Source organism: Bos indicus x Bos taurus, chromosome 16, assembly GCF_003369695.1.
Source record: "Bos indicus x Bos taurus breed Angus x Brahman F1 hybrid chromosome 16, Bos_hybrid_MaternalHap_v2.0, whole genome shotgun sequence".
In the NCBI taxonomy this organism is placed as follows: domain Eukaryota; kingdom Metazoa; phylum Chordata; class Mammalia; order Artiodactyla; family Bovidae; genus Bos; species Bos indicus x Bos taurus.
In genome coordinates this window covers 15,654,184-15,670,461 of record NC_040091.1, presented here as the reverse complement: position 1 = coordinate 15,670,461, position 16,278 = coordinate 15,654,184, and the positions used below count along the sequence as shown (strand labels likewise).

The window sequence follows — 16,278 nt, the reverse complement described above, 5'->3', positions numbered from 1 at the left end:
ATACATTGCTCAGGTGGTTTCTGAGATCGGTGGCTTTGGACATCTGGGCCTCTAAAATGCTTCTGGAAAAAGCCTTAGCTGCAATTCTGACTTTTATAGCAAATGTCTTTTTAAATATATGGTCTATCTATTTTTGATAAGCTTGGTCATTTTGTGGGTGATCAATTTTGGATGATACATTCTGGTTTATTTAATTACTCCAGTGTACTGTGAAGGTATGTGTTTTATAATGATTTAGACCTCAGTTTTATAAACGATTCTTGTTTCACTATAAACCTGTCCATGTAATGAGATTAAATACAGAAATAGGATGGTTCATTTAAATCTCAGTGGCACACTTGAAAAGAAGACAATTCATTCCAGAAAAGTTGTGTTGGTAGGCTGATTTTTTAACTTACTGGTTTGTGATCTTGGGGAATTTGACAAACCATTCTGAGCCTCTGTTTGTTTTTCTTCCATCAAGAAAATGGGAATGATAATCTATAGCCTAGTGTTGTCAGAATTAAATAAAAAGTATATCTGCTATGACATCAGAAAAATGGTGTTAAATAATTGTGTATATTTTCAGTGGATTTACTGATAATAGCAAAAGTAAGGGGAAAAAAAATCAGATGATTAAAGAAAGAAAATCAGTTATCCAGGCAGGGGTTAGAAGGCTATGCCACACTTATGGTGACTGAATTGGTATGCGATGTCTGAGCTACCTTTTCTTAAAATGCTTTGGAATCTAAACAAACAGCTTAAGAATCCAGAATGTGGATGTGATGTTTTCATCATCAGTCTTACTATGTTCAATCATGTCATACATTCCCTTCTTTGTGCTCTGAGAAATAACTTCATGACCTCAACAGGAAACCTGGGCTGGACAGTGCATTGGTTAACATTATAAGAAATGTTTATGAAATATTTAAACAAGAGCAGAGTGATAAAAGCATCACCATACTTTACAAACACATTCATATATCTAAACAAAAATGCAACTTAAGTTCATTAGATAAAAAACATTAATTATATATCTAATATTGTCTGTGATAAGTGCCTTCAGTTGTGTCCAACTCTGAGACCCAATGGACTGTAGCCCGCCAGGCTCCACTGTCCATGGGATTCTCCAGGCAAGAATACTGGAGTGAGTTGTCGTGGCCTCCTCCAAGGGATCTTCCTGACTCAGGGATTGAACCTGTGTCTCTTATGTCTCCTGAATTGGCAGGCAGGTTCTTTACCATTAGTGCCACCTGGGAAGCCCACATATCTAATATTATATATTGGTAATACGGAATTTCAAGCAAATATTTTGGACTAAAATAGTTTGTATTGAAAGAATTTGCACTGCAAAATGTATTTTAATGATACTAGTTTCTCTGAGAGGAAAAAATGTCTATTTACACTTGAATTAGTTATTTGACCATTTATTTTACGCCAGCACGTTACAATTTATGATTTCTAGAAATGTTATCTTATTGACATTGCTAAAGTACTGGAATAACTAGGCTTTTAATACTTGAAATGAAAATAAGTGTGTAGAGTATGCTGATTGCTGGTTATTAGAATGTAGAAAGAGAATGACAAAGCAAGTTGCTGAGGAAATGAAGCCTTTACTTTCTCCATGTGTACTTATAAGCACACTGACTTTCTGTGTGTTTGCCCAAATGTTTAGATATTTAGTTGAGAAATAAGTTGTCTATTTTAATAATGATTGTGTCTGGTTTATAAGTATAGGTAATAAAGCATTGCCATTATGCTGTTAACCATAAAAATACATTAATGCTAGGCATTCTACCTAGTTGGGTTTTCCCTAAAGGCTTTTGAAAGGAACCGTCAAATGTTTCAATTTAAAAATCTTGGGAATTTTCCCCAGGTTCTAACAAGCTATATCAAAATAGAACTCATTTCATGGAAAAAAGGAATCCCACAGCATTTCTTTTTAATAACTGTTCAGCTACAAAATTTTATTGGTATCTTTTTATGTTCCCTCTAGAGGATGTAATGCACAAAAGCATTGCCACGGAACATATAAAATTACAAATGAAATTTATTGTAAAAAGTAGAATGTCTTCTAGACTGGTGTCAGTATTTATTTCATTCAGAAACCAAAACTGCAGTATAATATATTCATTGTCAGCAAGTCCATTGTGTAAATTGCCATCCAACGTTATTGACGGATATAAGACAGATATTGAAAAGACAATTTAAAGGTACTCTTCCAAACATAAACTGTTCCACAAAAGCACTGTAAAAACTCCTTCAAGATTTTGGGTTGTGCTTGACATGTATGGTTAACTACATAATTTGGTTGTGTCATAATCCACTGTGTTTGGCAATTTGGCATTAAACGCCTGCAGAGCAGATTGGATTCTCACCACCTCACTAGTAGACAGCTTGAGTCTATGACGAAGCAAGCAAGAGAAGAGATCTAGACGACGCTGACCGGGTGGGGAGAGTTTATTTACACGGTCTCTTATCTCTAGAAGCTGCAAAAGTGCTGAGTCCTGGGATCCCTGAGTGTAGGGGTAGTCCAGCTGCAGAATCAGGTCCCGGATGGCTTCCGGGTCAAAGTGCATGCTGTAGCCAAACACTTGAATGTTATTGATTTTCATATAACCCAGGTTCCGGGATGGGTCAATAAACTCCAGGGGTTCGTAGTAGATGCTCTCGTTGCCATTGGGGCCGTTTGACTTGATGCGACTCCTCAGGTAGATGTGCACGGTCTCAAAAAACGTCTTCCACTTGTTCCCCAGAGTCAGCGACCAGTTGTAACACTGCAGGGGGAGGTCCAGCTTAGTCCGCTCCCAGTCGGGGAAGCTGTTTTCATTCACAGGCATAAACCAGCTCTCAGAGTGGCTGCCTCCGAAGGGGTTGATGTAGACGGCCAACACGGGCTCCAGGGTGCTGTTTTTCGTCAAACAGATCTGTAAAGAGAGACCCAGGATCATGTGGACCAGGCTCGACTTGTACTTGTTGCTCTTTAAGGTGAGGAGCATCCTCTTGCGCCAGGAGGGGTCGAACCAGCTGTTGAGGCGCATGTCGTTGCTGATGAAGATGGCGTGCACCTCCAGCCGCCTGTCGGTTTTCTGCAACAGGTATTTCATCTCCAGGTCTTGCAGGTCAGTCTCGAAGCCGATGTAGTGGTCGGTGGACTCGGCGACCTCGGGTTTGCAGAAGCCCTGGCTCAGCATGTAGCCCGTGTTGCACGTGCCGCAGCGGGTGCGGTTGTCTGGGGCGCAGGAGAGGCAGGCGGCCGCGTCGCCCACCGTGCAGGGCAGGAAGGCCGTGCAGACCACCTGGTCATTGGGACACGTGCAGGAGTGCGTCTCTTCTGAAAAACTGCCCAGAAGGCCGTTCTCATTGCAGTAGAGAAAAGACTGGATGCGAGTGAGCCAGTAAGTTGAAGTTCTAGAAACAGAAAACAAAAGGAAACTAGATTAATACAAAAGCATTCGTGTGTGTGTGTGTGTATCCTGCAGTCAAGTTACCTTGTGTCTGAAAGCTTAACTGTTACGTTCTTAGGACCTTTCCAGTCAGTTATTTAACTGAGATTAAAAAAAAAATCCATGTAGTTCATCATTTAAAAAATATAAATATACTTATATAATATTTATATATTTAAATTATATATATATATTTTGTTCATCATTTAATAAGATTAAAGATAGATACATTTGATTTGAACTGGAAAACTGCATGAAATATCTTCTGAAGAGATTACATGGCATCTCATTAGTGTCCTTGGAAGCTGATTGTGAATATAATTGGGTTTGTTATAGTTTTGAAATGATATCCAACAAAAGGAAATAAAATGTTTTATCATTAAATATCTGCAGTAGAATTAGAGTGCATAAATGACGATTGTTCATTCATTCACTCTTAGCTTCATAGAGCACTATGCAGCAGGAATCCTAAATAGAAAGGAAAAAATGAAATTAAAACAACTCTAAATATTCAATCAATGGATTTAAATCCTAGGGTTCCATCAACATTGAAAGAACAAGTACCCACTGAGAGGGAAAATATTATTAAAACATGTTTGATTTTTATCCTTCCAGGCTGCTCAAGAAAATTGTTGAAAATATCTCATTAAAACCAACTACGAGTTCTTTTAATAAGGGTTAAGTGTGTTAGTTGAATGGGTTTGATTTGAATAATTAACATTTTAAAATTTATATTTAGAAATCAGGCTAATCTTCATGCAAATTTAAGATCTCATTTTTCCTCTTTTCCCACATTATTCAAATTATTTTAGTGTGTTTAAAATCTCAGTAAAATAATTAAGGAAAAGCATGTGGCTGTGTATTCAGACAATTCTTTGATTTTATCTCGCTACTTTCTCATACTAGCTGCAAAATAATGGAAATGTTGAATGACCTAAGTTAGCAAAGGGCTTTCCAGATAGTGCTAGTGGTAAAGAACCCACCTACCAATGCAGGAGACAAGAGATGGGAATTCGCTCTCTGGGTGAGGAAGATCCCCCAGAGGAGGAAATGACAACCCACTCCAGTATTCTTGCCTGGAGAATCCCATGGACAGAGGAGCCTGGAGGGCTACAGTCCATAGGGTGGCAAAGAGTCAACATGACTCAAGTGACTTAGCGCTCAAGTTAGTAATATTTTCCATATTAAGTTCTTGTGAGAAATAGTTTGCCTCAGACTGGCTGCATGTGTTTTGACTATTGTACAGAGCATGCATCACAGTAGACACCAAAAATTGTATATTTTTTGGTGTTTTATGCCTTTCCAGTGTTGATTATTCAGTACATATAAGATTTTCTGCAAATTGTATATATTGTACCCAATCCTTTAGACATTACATTGCTACCATTTAACGAACTTGTATATGCAGTAAAATATAGATATGAATGTGTAAATAATCAGTCAGAACAATTTATTATCACATTCAGAGCAATATTTGAGTTATATATTCATTTTTGGTCCTTGCTCATTCTCCTATTGTGATATAACACTTTTTTTTTTTTTAAGGAAGCTCTTCCCTGTTTTTTTCCAAATAAATTGAATAACTCCTTTATTCCTACTCATAATATTTACTTATTTTTCTTCATAGTGCCTTTTTCCACTTAAAATGTTATATCGTGTACTTACTTGTTTATACTCCATTTATCCCATTAAGTATAATATTCAACTTGCCAAAATCATATATGCTTTGGTTGCAGCTTTAGATCTTGGGCCTAGCAGAATGCTGGGAGATCACAATGCTCTAATACTTAATGAATATTAGATAAAATGCACAGACAAATTAAAGGAACATTTTCTCAATGTGCATATTTTTCAGTGAAAAGTTAAAGCACTAAACTTTGTATTTCATACCGTTGTGAAGATCTAACTCCCAAGATGCAGGAGGTGGAGTTACACAACATATTCTTGACATCTGCACAATTCAATCTATATACAAATCTCAGTAAATGTATATTTTAAAAACCTTTCTTTCCAGAGTCCCTAAATGCAACTGTTTTCTATAGACCTAGAATAGAAGGTAAAACCTAATTAAGCTCAACAAAAACACAAAATATTTTCCTCCTAATTGTCTCTTGCACTGAAAAACACTAACTGGGATACTACACCTATTAAAATCATTTCTAACTTTCCCAAGATACTTTAAAAATAAGTTCTTAGAAAACTCTCCCAGGAGGCTGCTCAGGGGTTGTGAAATAGCAATGATTGGCACTTGGTTAGCCATACATCTATGTAAGCATCTCTTCTTCTCTGGTTCCTTGTTTTCTTGCTGTATTTTATATATATATACACACACACACACACACACACACACACACACACACACACACATACAAAAGCTTTCTTTTTCTCACTGAGGAAATAGCTTGATTCATGATTTCTGTATTCAGTCTCAGAATCCAGAAATTATTACTGACTTGTCATCTGCAGTTACTGATATATTTATTTCATCAATTCACTCTCAATGAATTAATCTCTCTCCTTGTTACCTTCTTTCTTTGTCCCCTTCTCTCTTTTCCCTCCCTTCCATTCTATCCTTCTTTCTTTCTTCCCTATTTCTGTGTTTTCTTTCTGTCTGTAGCCTTATTTATATCTATCTAATATAAACCATATAAAATATATACCCTATCTGGATTGAACATTATATTTTCTTCCCTAGAATCAAAGCATAAGTTCTCTGAGCCAATCCATCTCTTACTGTAAGCTCTCATTGTGTTTCCAAATCATAAGGACAAACCAAAAAAAAATGAGTTAAATAGACCCAAGTCTATAGACAGAGCTCACAAAACTAGGGTATCATAGAAAGACTCCTTTGGACACTTTAGAAAAGCAGTGACTTTTTCAGCCTTTTCCAATTCTTTTCACATCCCCTGCAGATGCATTATTGAAGGAATGCATTACTGAAGGTTCGTGGGTTTCAGCTTGTCATGTATGAATACTGATAACTCAGTATGCTGTCAAAGCTCCTGTTCCCTAGGACAGAAGAGCTTACATGTGTTTCCTTCCTTGCTGTTTCTTGTCCTTTATTCCCTATTACCTATGTTTTTACTTTTTTAATTACTTCACAGGTAGGGAATAGATTTTTAAAGGAACAAAATTCAATAATTATTCATTACTACTAGTAAAATCTTGTGAAGGCAGTGTTTGAATCAGTTCTAATGAGGTGGATGAAACTGGAGCCTATTATACAGAGTGAAGTAAGCCAGAAAGAAAAACACCAATACAGTATACTAACGCATATATATGGAATTTAGAAAGATGGTAACGACAACTCTATGCGAGACAGCAAAAGAGACACAGATGTATAGAACAGTCTTTTGGACTCTGGGTGGGGGAGGGGGCGGATGATTTGGGAGAATGGCATTAAAACATGTATAATATCATAAAAGAAACGAATCGCCAGTCCAGGTTCGATGCAGGATATAGGAAGCTTGGGGCTGGTGCACTGGGATGACCCAGAGGGACGGTATGGGGAGGGAGGTGGTAGGGGGGGTTCAGGATGGGAACACATGTACACCTGTGGCGGATGCATGTTGATGTATGGCAAAACCAATACAATATTGTAAAGTAAAAAAATAAAATAAAAAACTGGCCTAAAAAAAAAGTAGAAAGTGGAGCAAATTTCACATTTGTACATGGGTTTTCACTTTATCCAAAAGATCATGTAGTTCTTTTTTTTTCTCTGACAAAGTAAACTTTAACTGTAGTTTTAAAATTTAAAGTTAAATTTTTGAAGAGAAATATATTCCACATTAAAGAAGCCTGGTGTGCTGCAGTCCATGGGATTACAAAGAGTCAGACACAACAGCGACTGAACTTTACTGAAGTATTTTTTCAAAACTCCCTTTCTTTTTTGTTGTTGTTCAGTTGCTAAGTCATGTCCGACTCTCTGTGACTCTATGGACCGTAGCATGCCAGGCTTCGGTGTCCTTCACTGTCTCCCAGAGTTTGGTCAAACTTACATCCATTGAGTCTGTGATACTATCTAACATCTCATCCTCTGTCACTCCCTTCTCCTTTTGCCTTCAATCTGTCCTGGGATCAGGGGCTTTTCCAGTGAGTTGGCTCTTCGCATCAGGTGGCCAAAGTATTGGAGCTTCAGCTTCAGCATTAGTCTTTCCAGTGAATATTCAGGGTTGATTTCCTTTTAGGATTGACTAGTCTAAGTTCCTTGCTGTCCAAGGAACTCTAATGAGTCTTCTCCAGCACCACCATTCAAAAGCATCAATCCTTTCTTTTATACTTAAGTATTAAAACAAAGTAATGCCACATTTTTATTCTCATACATAACTTTTTTCCACATAAACTATTTAGGGTCTACTGGGGTTAGGTTTAGAAGATGCAATTTGAAAGATGAACTCCTGGCAGGCAAGTAAGTCCTTTGTTGCTTTTTATCAAACATGTGGCATTGTTTCTAATAACTACTTAATAGCACTTCAATAAATATTTACTAAGCAAGGAAATAGGAAAGAAAAGGGAGAGAAGGAGTAAAGGGAGGGAGAGAATATAAATTAAAGTGAAGGAACTATGCAAATTATAGAAGTATAGAAGAAAAAATGAAGGGAAGGCAGTATTCAAGTCAATGAGTTGATAATGACAATGATATGAAGCGATTCAAGGGGTTTAAAAACTCCTTATCTATCAGGAAGTAAGTGCATTGAAACTGATCTAAAAAAAACAAACAAAAAAAAAACCCTTTTATGTGATTGCATTACAAAAAGAAAATACCTTCCAGAGTTAAGTTAAACTTTTGGAAGAAATATAATTAGTTAAAAGCCTATAGCATGTTTATATTTGAGAAATCAGGTAGCAAACCAAGTTGAGATTAGACACAAGTTTGGTTCATTTGTCTCTGTTCACTGACAACATTCTTTCTGTCTTCATTAAAGAATTTTTTCTTCTGTAGATCCTTTTTAAAGCCTTTATTGAATTTGTGACAATATTGTTTCTGTTTTACTTATTTATTTTTTGGTTTTTTGGCCACGAGACATAGGGGAATCTTAGCTCCCCAACCAGGGATTAAACCCCACACCTCTAGCATTAGAAGGCAAAGTCTTAACCGCTGGGCCACCAGGGAAGTCCTTTTCTGTGTATTTAAAATCTGTTCTTCTTCACAGAACATACATTATATGAGTGTCAAAAGAGCACTAGACCAGAAGTATGAACACTGGATTTCTAGGACAGACTTTACCTGGTGGCGGGGGACAAGTCACTTTAGTCTCTTTGAGCGAAGACTTTAGAATTCAAAGAAACACTGGTCCAGATTTTGATTCTGCATGACACTGGGGAATGTGTACAGCTTTCTGAATCTCAGAAGCTCACCCTCAGTTTGCCTGTTGCTCTACTGTCAGGATGAAATGATGTAACAAATCCCATCGTCACAGAGCCCCCACACATGGTAGCTGCCCACAATGCAACAATATGAATGAAACGGTGTATTAAAACATTGTTGTTATGAAGAATATCAAAGAAGATATTGTCTTGGCCTTGTAGTTTTGAATGATGTTGCCAACTAAAAATTGGCACTTGCCATCTGCCTCTACAAGGACTAAGTCACTGGTCACTGCAGCCACTGATCTTCAACACCCCCCTTTAAAGGAGTTGAGGGTCAAGTTCAGGAATGAGGCATCTGTGCTCTGGGAAAAACTGGCAGAACAGACCTTCAGATAGATATTTTCAAAAGATGATTTTATGGGCCCAACTCTTACATCTCCTCATATGTAGAAAAGCACTAAAGTCATTAAAGATGGCATCTGTTCTTCATTACAAGCAGCAAGCCTTGGCCAAAATGTATGCTTGACTGCATGGACTTTCTTATCTAAAATTGTATATAACACTGACCTCCCCTCCTACCTCTTCAGAGCAGCTCTCAGAGTTATCTGAAATGCTACTCCCAGACTATTAGTCCTCATTTTGTCCCAAATCAAATTAATTCACAACTCTCACCTTTCGCATTCTCTTTCTATCAGCAGTGTTAAGTGGGTTGGGTAAAATAGATTCCTAGACCCCACCCCAGACATATTATATGAATCCCTAGAAGCAGGGCCCAGGAAGCTCTTTTAAAAATATCCAGCCCCAAAGACAAAGCCAGTGTGGTCAAAGCAAAGAGTATTGCACTAAAAGAGCTGTATGTACAGAGGACTTGGTAGGAAGGGTCTTGTCTTCAGGAACTAAATGAAAGCCAGTAGAGCTGGAACAGAGAGAATATTGATGCAGTATTAGACTGTGAACTAAGTAGTGGCCAGATCAGGCAGAATTTTGTTTCAGTTTTAAATTTATTCTGTGTGCAGTAAAGAGTGGCAAACGGATTTAGGCAAGTGTCAACGAAGTCGCTCAGTTGTGTCCGACTCTTTGTGACCCCATAGACTGTAGCCTACCAGGCTTCTCTGTCCATGGGAATTTCCAGGCAAGAGTACTGGAGTAGGTTGACATTTCCTTCTCCAAAGGATCTTCCCAACCTAGGGATTGAACCTAGGTTCAACCTCCTGCACTGCAGGCAGAGGCTTTATTGTCTGAGCCACCAAGGAAGCCCCATGCACATATTTAGCAACTATCTTTCTCTTTATGGGCTTCCCTGGTGGCTCAGCTGGTAAAGAATCTGCTTGCAATTCAGGGAGCCTGGGTTTGATCCCTGGGTGGGGAAGATCCCCTGGAGAAAGGAACGGCTACTCACTCCAGTTTTCTGGCCTGGAGAATTCCATGGACTGTATATTCTATGGGGTCACAAAGAGTTGGACAAGAGTGAGTGACTTTCACTTCACTTTCTCTTTGTATTATACCAACAGTATTTCATTTTAATTAAAATAAAACATGCAGTCTTAGAGAACTATGTACACAGACACTGTTTAAGGTTCTATATGAAAATGAACAACCACAATAGCTATTAAGGGCTCTTTAGGGCTTCTGTCTGCCAATGCAAGAGATGCAAGAGACACGGGTTTGATCCCTGGGTCAGGAAGATCCTCTGGAGAAGGATGTGGCAACCCTCTCCAGGATTCTTGCCTAGAGAACTCCATGGACAGAGGAGCCTGACAGTCTACAGTCCATGGGTTCGCACAGAGTCAGACATGACTGAGTGACTGGGCACTCACACACACAAATACCAGTTAGCCATGAACCTTTAAGAACATGTCCAGAAGAAGACAGAGAGAAGCTAAAATGTCTGTATAGCAGCAGACAGCTTTGAATTAATATACATTTGGGGCCTTGTGCCCACAATGTATGCTAAATTTGCAAGCCCTAAAATAGAAATTTTGGGCATACACACACAGAACAAAAAGTGAAAGTGAAAGTTGCATCCAACTCTTTGCGACCCCATGGACTATACAGTCCATGGAATTCTCCAGGCAATTCTATTGGAGTGGGTAGCTATTCCCTTCTTCAGGGGATCCTCTCAACCCAGGGATCGAAGCCAGGTCTCCTGCATTAAAGGTGCGTTTTTACCAGCTGAGCCACCAGAGAAGCCCAAGAATAAAGGTAATCTATCCTTTCTCCAGTGTATCTTCCTGACCCAGGAGTCGAACTGGGGTTACCTACATTACAGGCAGATTCTTTACCAGCTGAGCTACCAGGGAAATAAACCAAAACCCTAAAGCCTACTTTTAGAAATCTACTATGTTACAGTTACATTAATAAATTATTTACTGAATTTCCCTCATATCATGGGCCAGTCACTTTGTTATTTTTAATCCTTCAACAGTAAATGTAAAACTTAAACCCATTTGACAATTTGAAAAAATACATAGAGTTATAGTTTCAACAACTTTCACAATTTATATATGTATTAGGTATTACAATGAAAAAGGACTCGAACCAAATCTAACTTTTTAATGTGTGTCTAATAGTAAGGAAAAATGAGTTAAGGAAAGATATCTATTTATCGTCATGCTGGAAAGCATTAAAGATAAAAGATAACTTTAAATTATTACATAAAATTAGGTACTTGAGTTATAGCCCACTCTCTTGACTTCAATCATCTTTTGGGAGCTAAACTATCAGTGAACCTTATTTTCCTTGACTCATATGGAAAATGGGAATGAAATATATGCTATTGTAAGAATTAAAGGGAAATAGCAAGAAAATCCATTAAAAGAATGCCTGTGCACAGAAAAAAATGATCAATAAATGTGAATGTTTATTCTTATGATGATGATTATAACTACCGTTACCTTCCAAAGAAATCATATCATATGCAGTTTCTTTATTACAAATGCTATTTTCCTCTAGAAAGTGGAAATTGTCACTTTATCTTCAACAATTTGTGGATTACATGCATAATCTTACTCTTTATCTCACTTTTATCAGATGGACCTAGTTATTGATAGCATGATTAAGATGGCCTCTGTATTAATTTGGAAACTCAAAAATCTGAACAAACAATATTTTTTCAAATTTGGTACATATATTCTGATGCATGACAGTTTGCACTGAGGTATTAGAACATATGTTGATACAAAAACAATTACCTTCTCTCACAGTTAAATCCTCTCTGAGCACTAATAATCTTATTTCAAAGGTCCTTTTTTCCAACCTTCTAATCTTTTTTGGCTTTCCAAATCTGTGCAGCGTGGATCTGAATTTTAAAATCTAAACAACACAACTTCAGTCTATTTTTGAAGTTAAATATTTGTTTCATTCATTATTCATTTCAGCCTTCATAGATTTGTTCTTCTTCAACCCTAATACTTTAAACTGAATAAGAATTTGGGATTGAGTGCCCACAGCCATTTAAACAATCATAAACTGATTATTAGCGCAGTCACAGACAAATGATGCCAAATAATATGCTGTCACTCACTCTCCTCCAGCTCTGCTGCTGTGTCCATCTCAGCCTTGACAACATGACCTGGGGCTCATCACACAATAGTCTCACTCTTGGAAATAATATCACATCCTGAGAAACAGGATATCATTGTCAAAGGTCCCTTGGCTATGAGTCTCCCAAAGAAGCATCATTTATATATATGTATACATATATATGGGCTTCCCTGGTAGCACAGTGGTAAAGAATCCGCCTGAAATGCAGGAGCTGCAGGAGACCCGAGTTCAATCCCTGGGTGAGGAAGATCCCCTGGAGGAGGGCATGGCAACCCACTCCAGTATTCTTGCATGGAGAATCCCACGGACAGAAGAGCCTGGTGGGCTGCAGTCCGTGGGGTCACAGAGAGTCAGCCACAACTGAAGTGAATAAGCACATATGTGTGTGTGTGTGTATATATATACACACACACATATATATATCACGTGTGTATAGATACACATCTATAAACCTATAGATGCATATATACACACACATTTTATTTTTATGAACTTGAATTCAGGTATCTACTAAAACTTTCAGCTTGTAGGAGGATGATGAAAAAGTGAGTGAAGCAGTTGAAGATGTAGGTGATATTTTAAAGACAATATTAGCCGAGGTTTTGTCAAGTGCACAGTCCATTTACAGGCATTTCATTAACTCTCCCAATTCTCAACTACACCTTGAAGTACGGACCCTTGTTATCCCAATCTGTGTTTAAAGATATGAGTTGTAAAAAGCTTAATTAATTAGAACTTATAGAAGGTCAATGGCACCCCACTCCAGTACTCTTTCCTGGAAAATCCCATGGACGGAGAAGCCTGGTGGGCTGCAGTCCATGGAGTTGCGAAGAGTTGGACACGACTGAATGACTTCACTTTCACTTTTCACTTTCATGCATTGGAGAAGGAAGCGGCAACCCACTCCAGTGTTCTTGCCTGGAGAATCCCAGGGACGGGGGAGCCGGGTGGGCTGCCGTCTATGGGGATGCACAGAGTCAGACACGACTGAAGGGACTTAGCAGCAGCAGCAGCAGAAAGTCAACTAGCTAGTAAGTGACAGAACTCAAAGTATATCCTGGTCATTGTTACTCCTGACAATATGGGGATATAACACCACAAGTCCTGTGTAAATTCTGGCAGCTCTATAGTGGGGTTAATGGTGACCTCCTTCGAGGGGACTTATGCCATACCCACACCCAGAGCGCCTGTCCCTGCAGCAGACCACTGCCAACCCATACCTCCTCAGGAGATGCCCAAAAACAGTTCTGTCTCAGTCTCTGTGGGGTCCCTGGGTCCTGGTGTGCACAAGATTTGTTTGAGCCCTCTGAGAATCTCTGGCAGGAATGGCAGAAAGTGAGGAGGAACTAGAGAGACTCTTGATGAAAGTGAAACAGGAGAGTGAAAAAGTTGGCTTAAAGCTCACCATTCAGAAAACTAAGATCATGGCATCCGGTCCCATCACTTCGAGGCAAATAAATGGGGAAACAGTGGAAACAGTGGCAGACTTCTATTTTTGGGGGCTCCAAAATCACTGCAGATGGTGACTGCAGCCATGAAATAAAAAGATGCTTACTCTTTGGAAGAAAAGTTATGAACAACCTAGACAGCACATTTTTTTAAAGAGACATTACTTCCCCATCAAAGGTCCATCTAGTCAAGGTTATGGTTTTTCCAGTGGTCATGTTTGGATGTGAGAGTTGGACTATAAAGAAAGCTGAGCACTGAAGAATTGATGCTTTTGAACTGTAGTGTTGGAGAAGACTCTTGAGAGTCCCTTGGACTGCAAGGAGATCCAATCAGTCCATCCTAAAGGAAATCGGTCCTGAATATTCATTGGAAGGACTGATATTGAAGCTGAAACTCCAATATTTTGGCCACCTGATGCAAAGAGCTGACTCATTGGAAAAGACCCTGATGCTGGAAAAGATTGAAGGCAGGACGAGAAGGGGACAACAGAGGATGAGATGGTTGGATGGCATCACCGACTCAATGGACATGAGTTTGAGTAAACTCTGGGAGCTGGTGATGGACAGGGAGGCCTGGCATGCTGTAGTCCATGGGGTCACAAAGAGACAGACACGATTGAACTGAACTGAACACCAAAAGTACAAACAACAAGAGCAAAAAGTACTAAGTGGGACAACGGCAAACCAGAAAGCTTCAGTCCAACTAAACTGTAATTCATTTAATTGAACAGTATACACAGAAAAAAATCTGCAACTGAAACATTTTGTCCACGTTTGTGCTGCATTTAATAGTATAGTTAAAGAAAAACCGATAGATATGTTTCCCATCTTATGACATAAAATATGAAAAGAAAAAGGCAACATTCAGGATGTGAAATGTGAGAAATACAACTCAATTATTTTACTGTATATTAAGGGAATATATTATTTAAAAAATAGAGTCCACGTTTAATTTCCTCCAAATTAGAACCTGAACTATTTTGCCAATTGAATCACTTACATGATAAGTTAATAAAACTTGGAAAGTATTTATTATGTGCAAGTTCAGTCTATTAAGTAGTATAATTGAGGAATATTGACACAAATGCAATGGTCTCTCCTATGTGCTTTTACAACACCCTGGTTTTCATTCAGCATAATATTCATTATACCAAGTCATTATTACCCAATCATCTGTATACTTCATTACATTATACATGCTGTGAGGGAGAAGATATATTTGTTTACTTCACCATTTTACTATCATAAAGTACCTTAATCAGTTTATAGTGTTTATGCTTAAGTTTTCACATTAAAACCTTCTGAACCTTTATTAGTCTTGAAATATGTTAATGATGAATCCAAATTTGAAAATCTAAATAATATAAATAGAAGTTTCTAAAAGTAAAATATTCATGAAGAGGCCATTTTATCTTACCCTTCATAGATCTATTCATCTCTGACCCTAATATTTCAAACTAAATATAAATAACAAATATCACATTAATGGGTAAATTAAGAACAAAAAAAGAGAAGAAGCTAGAAAAAAGCATATTCAAGGCAAAATTGTGAATGTTCTTGCTTGTATTCATTTATTTATCTTTAGCATTTCATATGATTTTTCTTGATATTCAGTGTGTGATAAACATTTAAAAAATTAATTTAATAATGCATAACCAATTTCTCATCCATTTAAAAAAAAACATAAAATGTTTCTGTTGGATACTGAAAACTTGAAACAAAAGGAAATTGTATTATTTAAATAATTTAATCAAATTTTAATGTTTCAATTGGTGACACTATTCATATCTAAATCATATTTTCAATTAAAGAAAACATAATTTGTCCAAATCCAACGTCAGTCTATTCATATAACCAGAATGTAATTATGGTATGAACTGTTTTTGATATGCCTGCATTTGTGTGATAAGCATCTCTCCAAACTGAATGTCTCTGGCCTTATTTTCCTCTCTCCTAACACAACTATCCTTGTTATCTATACTGATGGATATCAACTCATCCCTTTCTGTATCAATTAAAGTAAGATCTAGCTTCTGGAGGCCCTGTACCTGTTCTTTTTGTCATTTTATTACATTTGTGTGCTTCCAAGCTAATCTTCCTAAAATGAATTTATCTCTTATTGCATAATACCTAATAACTTTCATATAAAATGTATATTGCCTAACTTCTAAAGTCCTTTACAATCATACAATACCCACCTAGGCTTCAGTACTCTATAAAATATATTCTCCATTTAGGCTCTCTTTGTTCCCCTCCCTAAATATGTCATGCTCAATTTCAACCACAATGAATTTTGTCATTACAGAATTTCATTACAGAATTGTCCTTTCTCTCTGCTTAGCCAGTTCAAGATGCAAATTTAATTTTTTTTTTTACTGTAAACAGTTCTTAATAAGCCTCTTTACAACAACTTAATTCTTTGATTCTTATATATAATTATATGTATATATTATATTCTTATATATACTATATTCTTAATTATATAATTTAATCTATATTACTATATTTGTAATTAAGCAATGTACAACCATATATTATTGGTAAATATGTTC

The 16,278-nt window shown here is 37.5% G+C and overlaps 1 protein-coding gene across 3 annotated transcripts in view; it reads right to left on the bottom strand.

Moving 5' to 3' along the window:
* Positions 1 to 1,914: 1,914 nt before the first annotated feature.
* BRINP3 (BMP/retinoic acid inducible neural specific 3) overlaps positions 1,915 to 16,278 on the bottom strand; it is a 486,602-nt gene continuing 472,238 nt past the window's right edge. For 2 of the 3 annotated variants that reach the window (XM_027564433.1, XM_027564432.1), the window contains exon 8: positions 1,919 to 3,390. In XM_027564433.1, coding sequence (XP_027420234.1) covers positions 2,274 to 3,390 — 1,117 coding nt within the window. In that variant the 3' untranslated portion in view covers positions 1,919 to 2,273. Of the gene's footprint in view, positions 3,391 to 16,278 lie in introns of all 3 variants that reach the window. The other variant, XM_027564431.1, reaches the window with a different exon arrangement.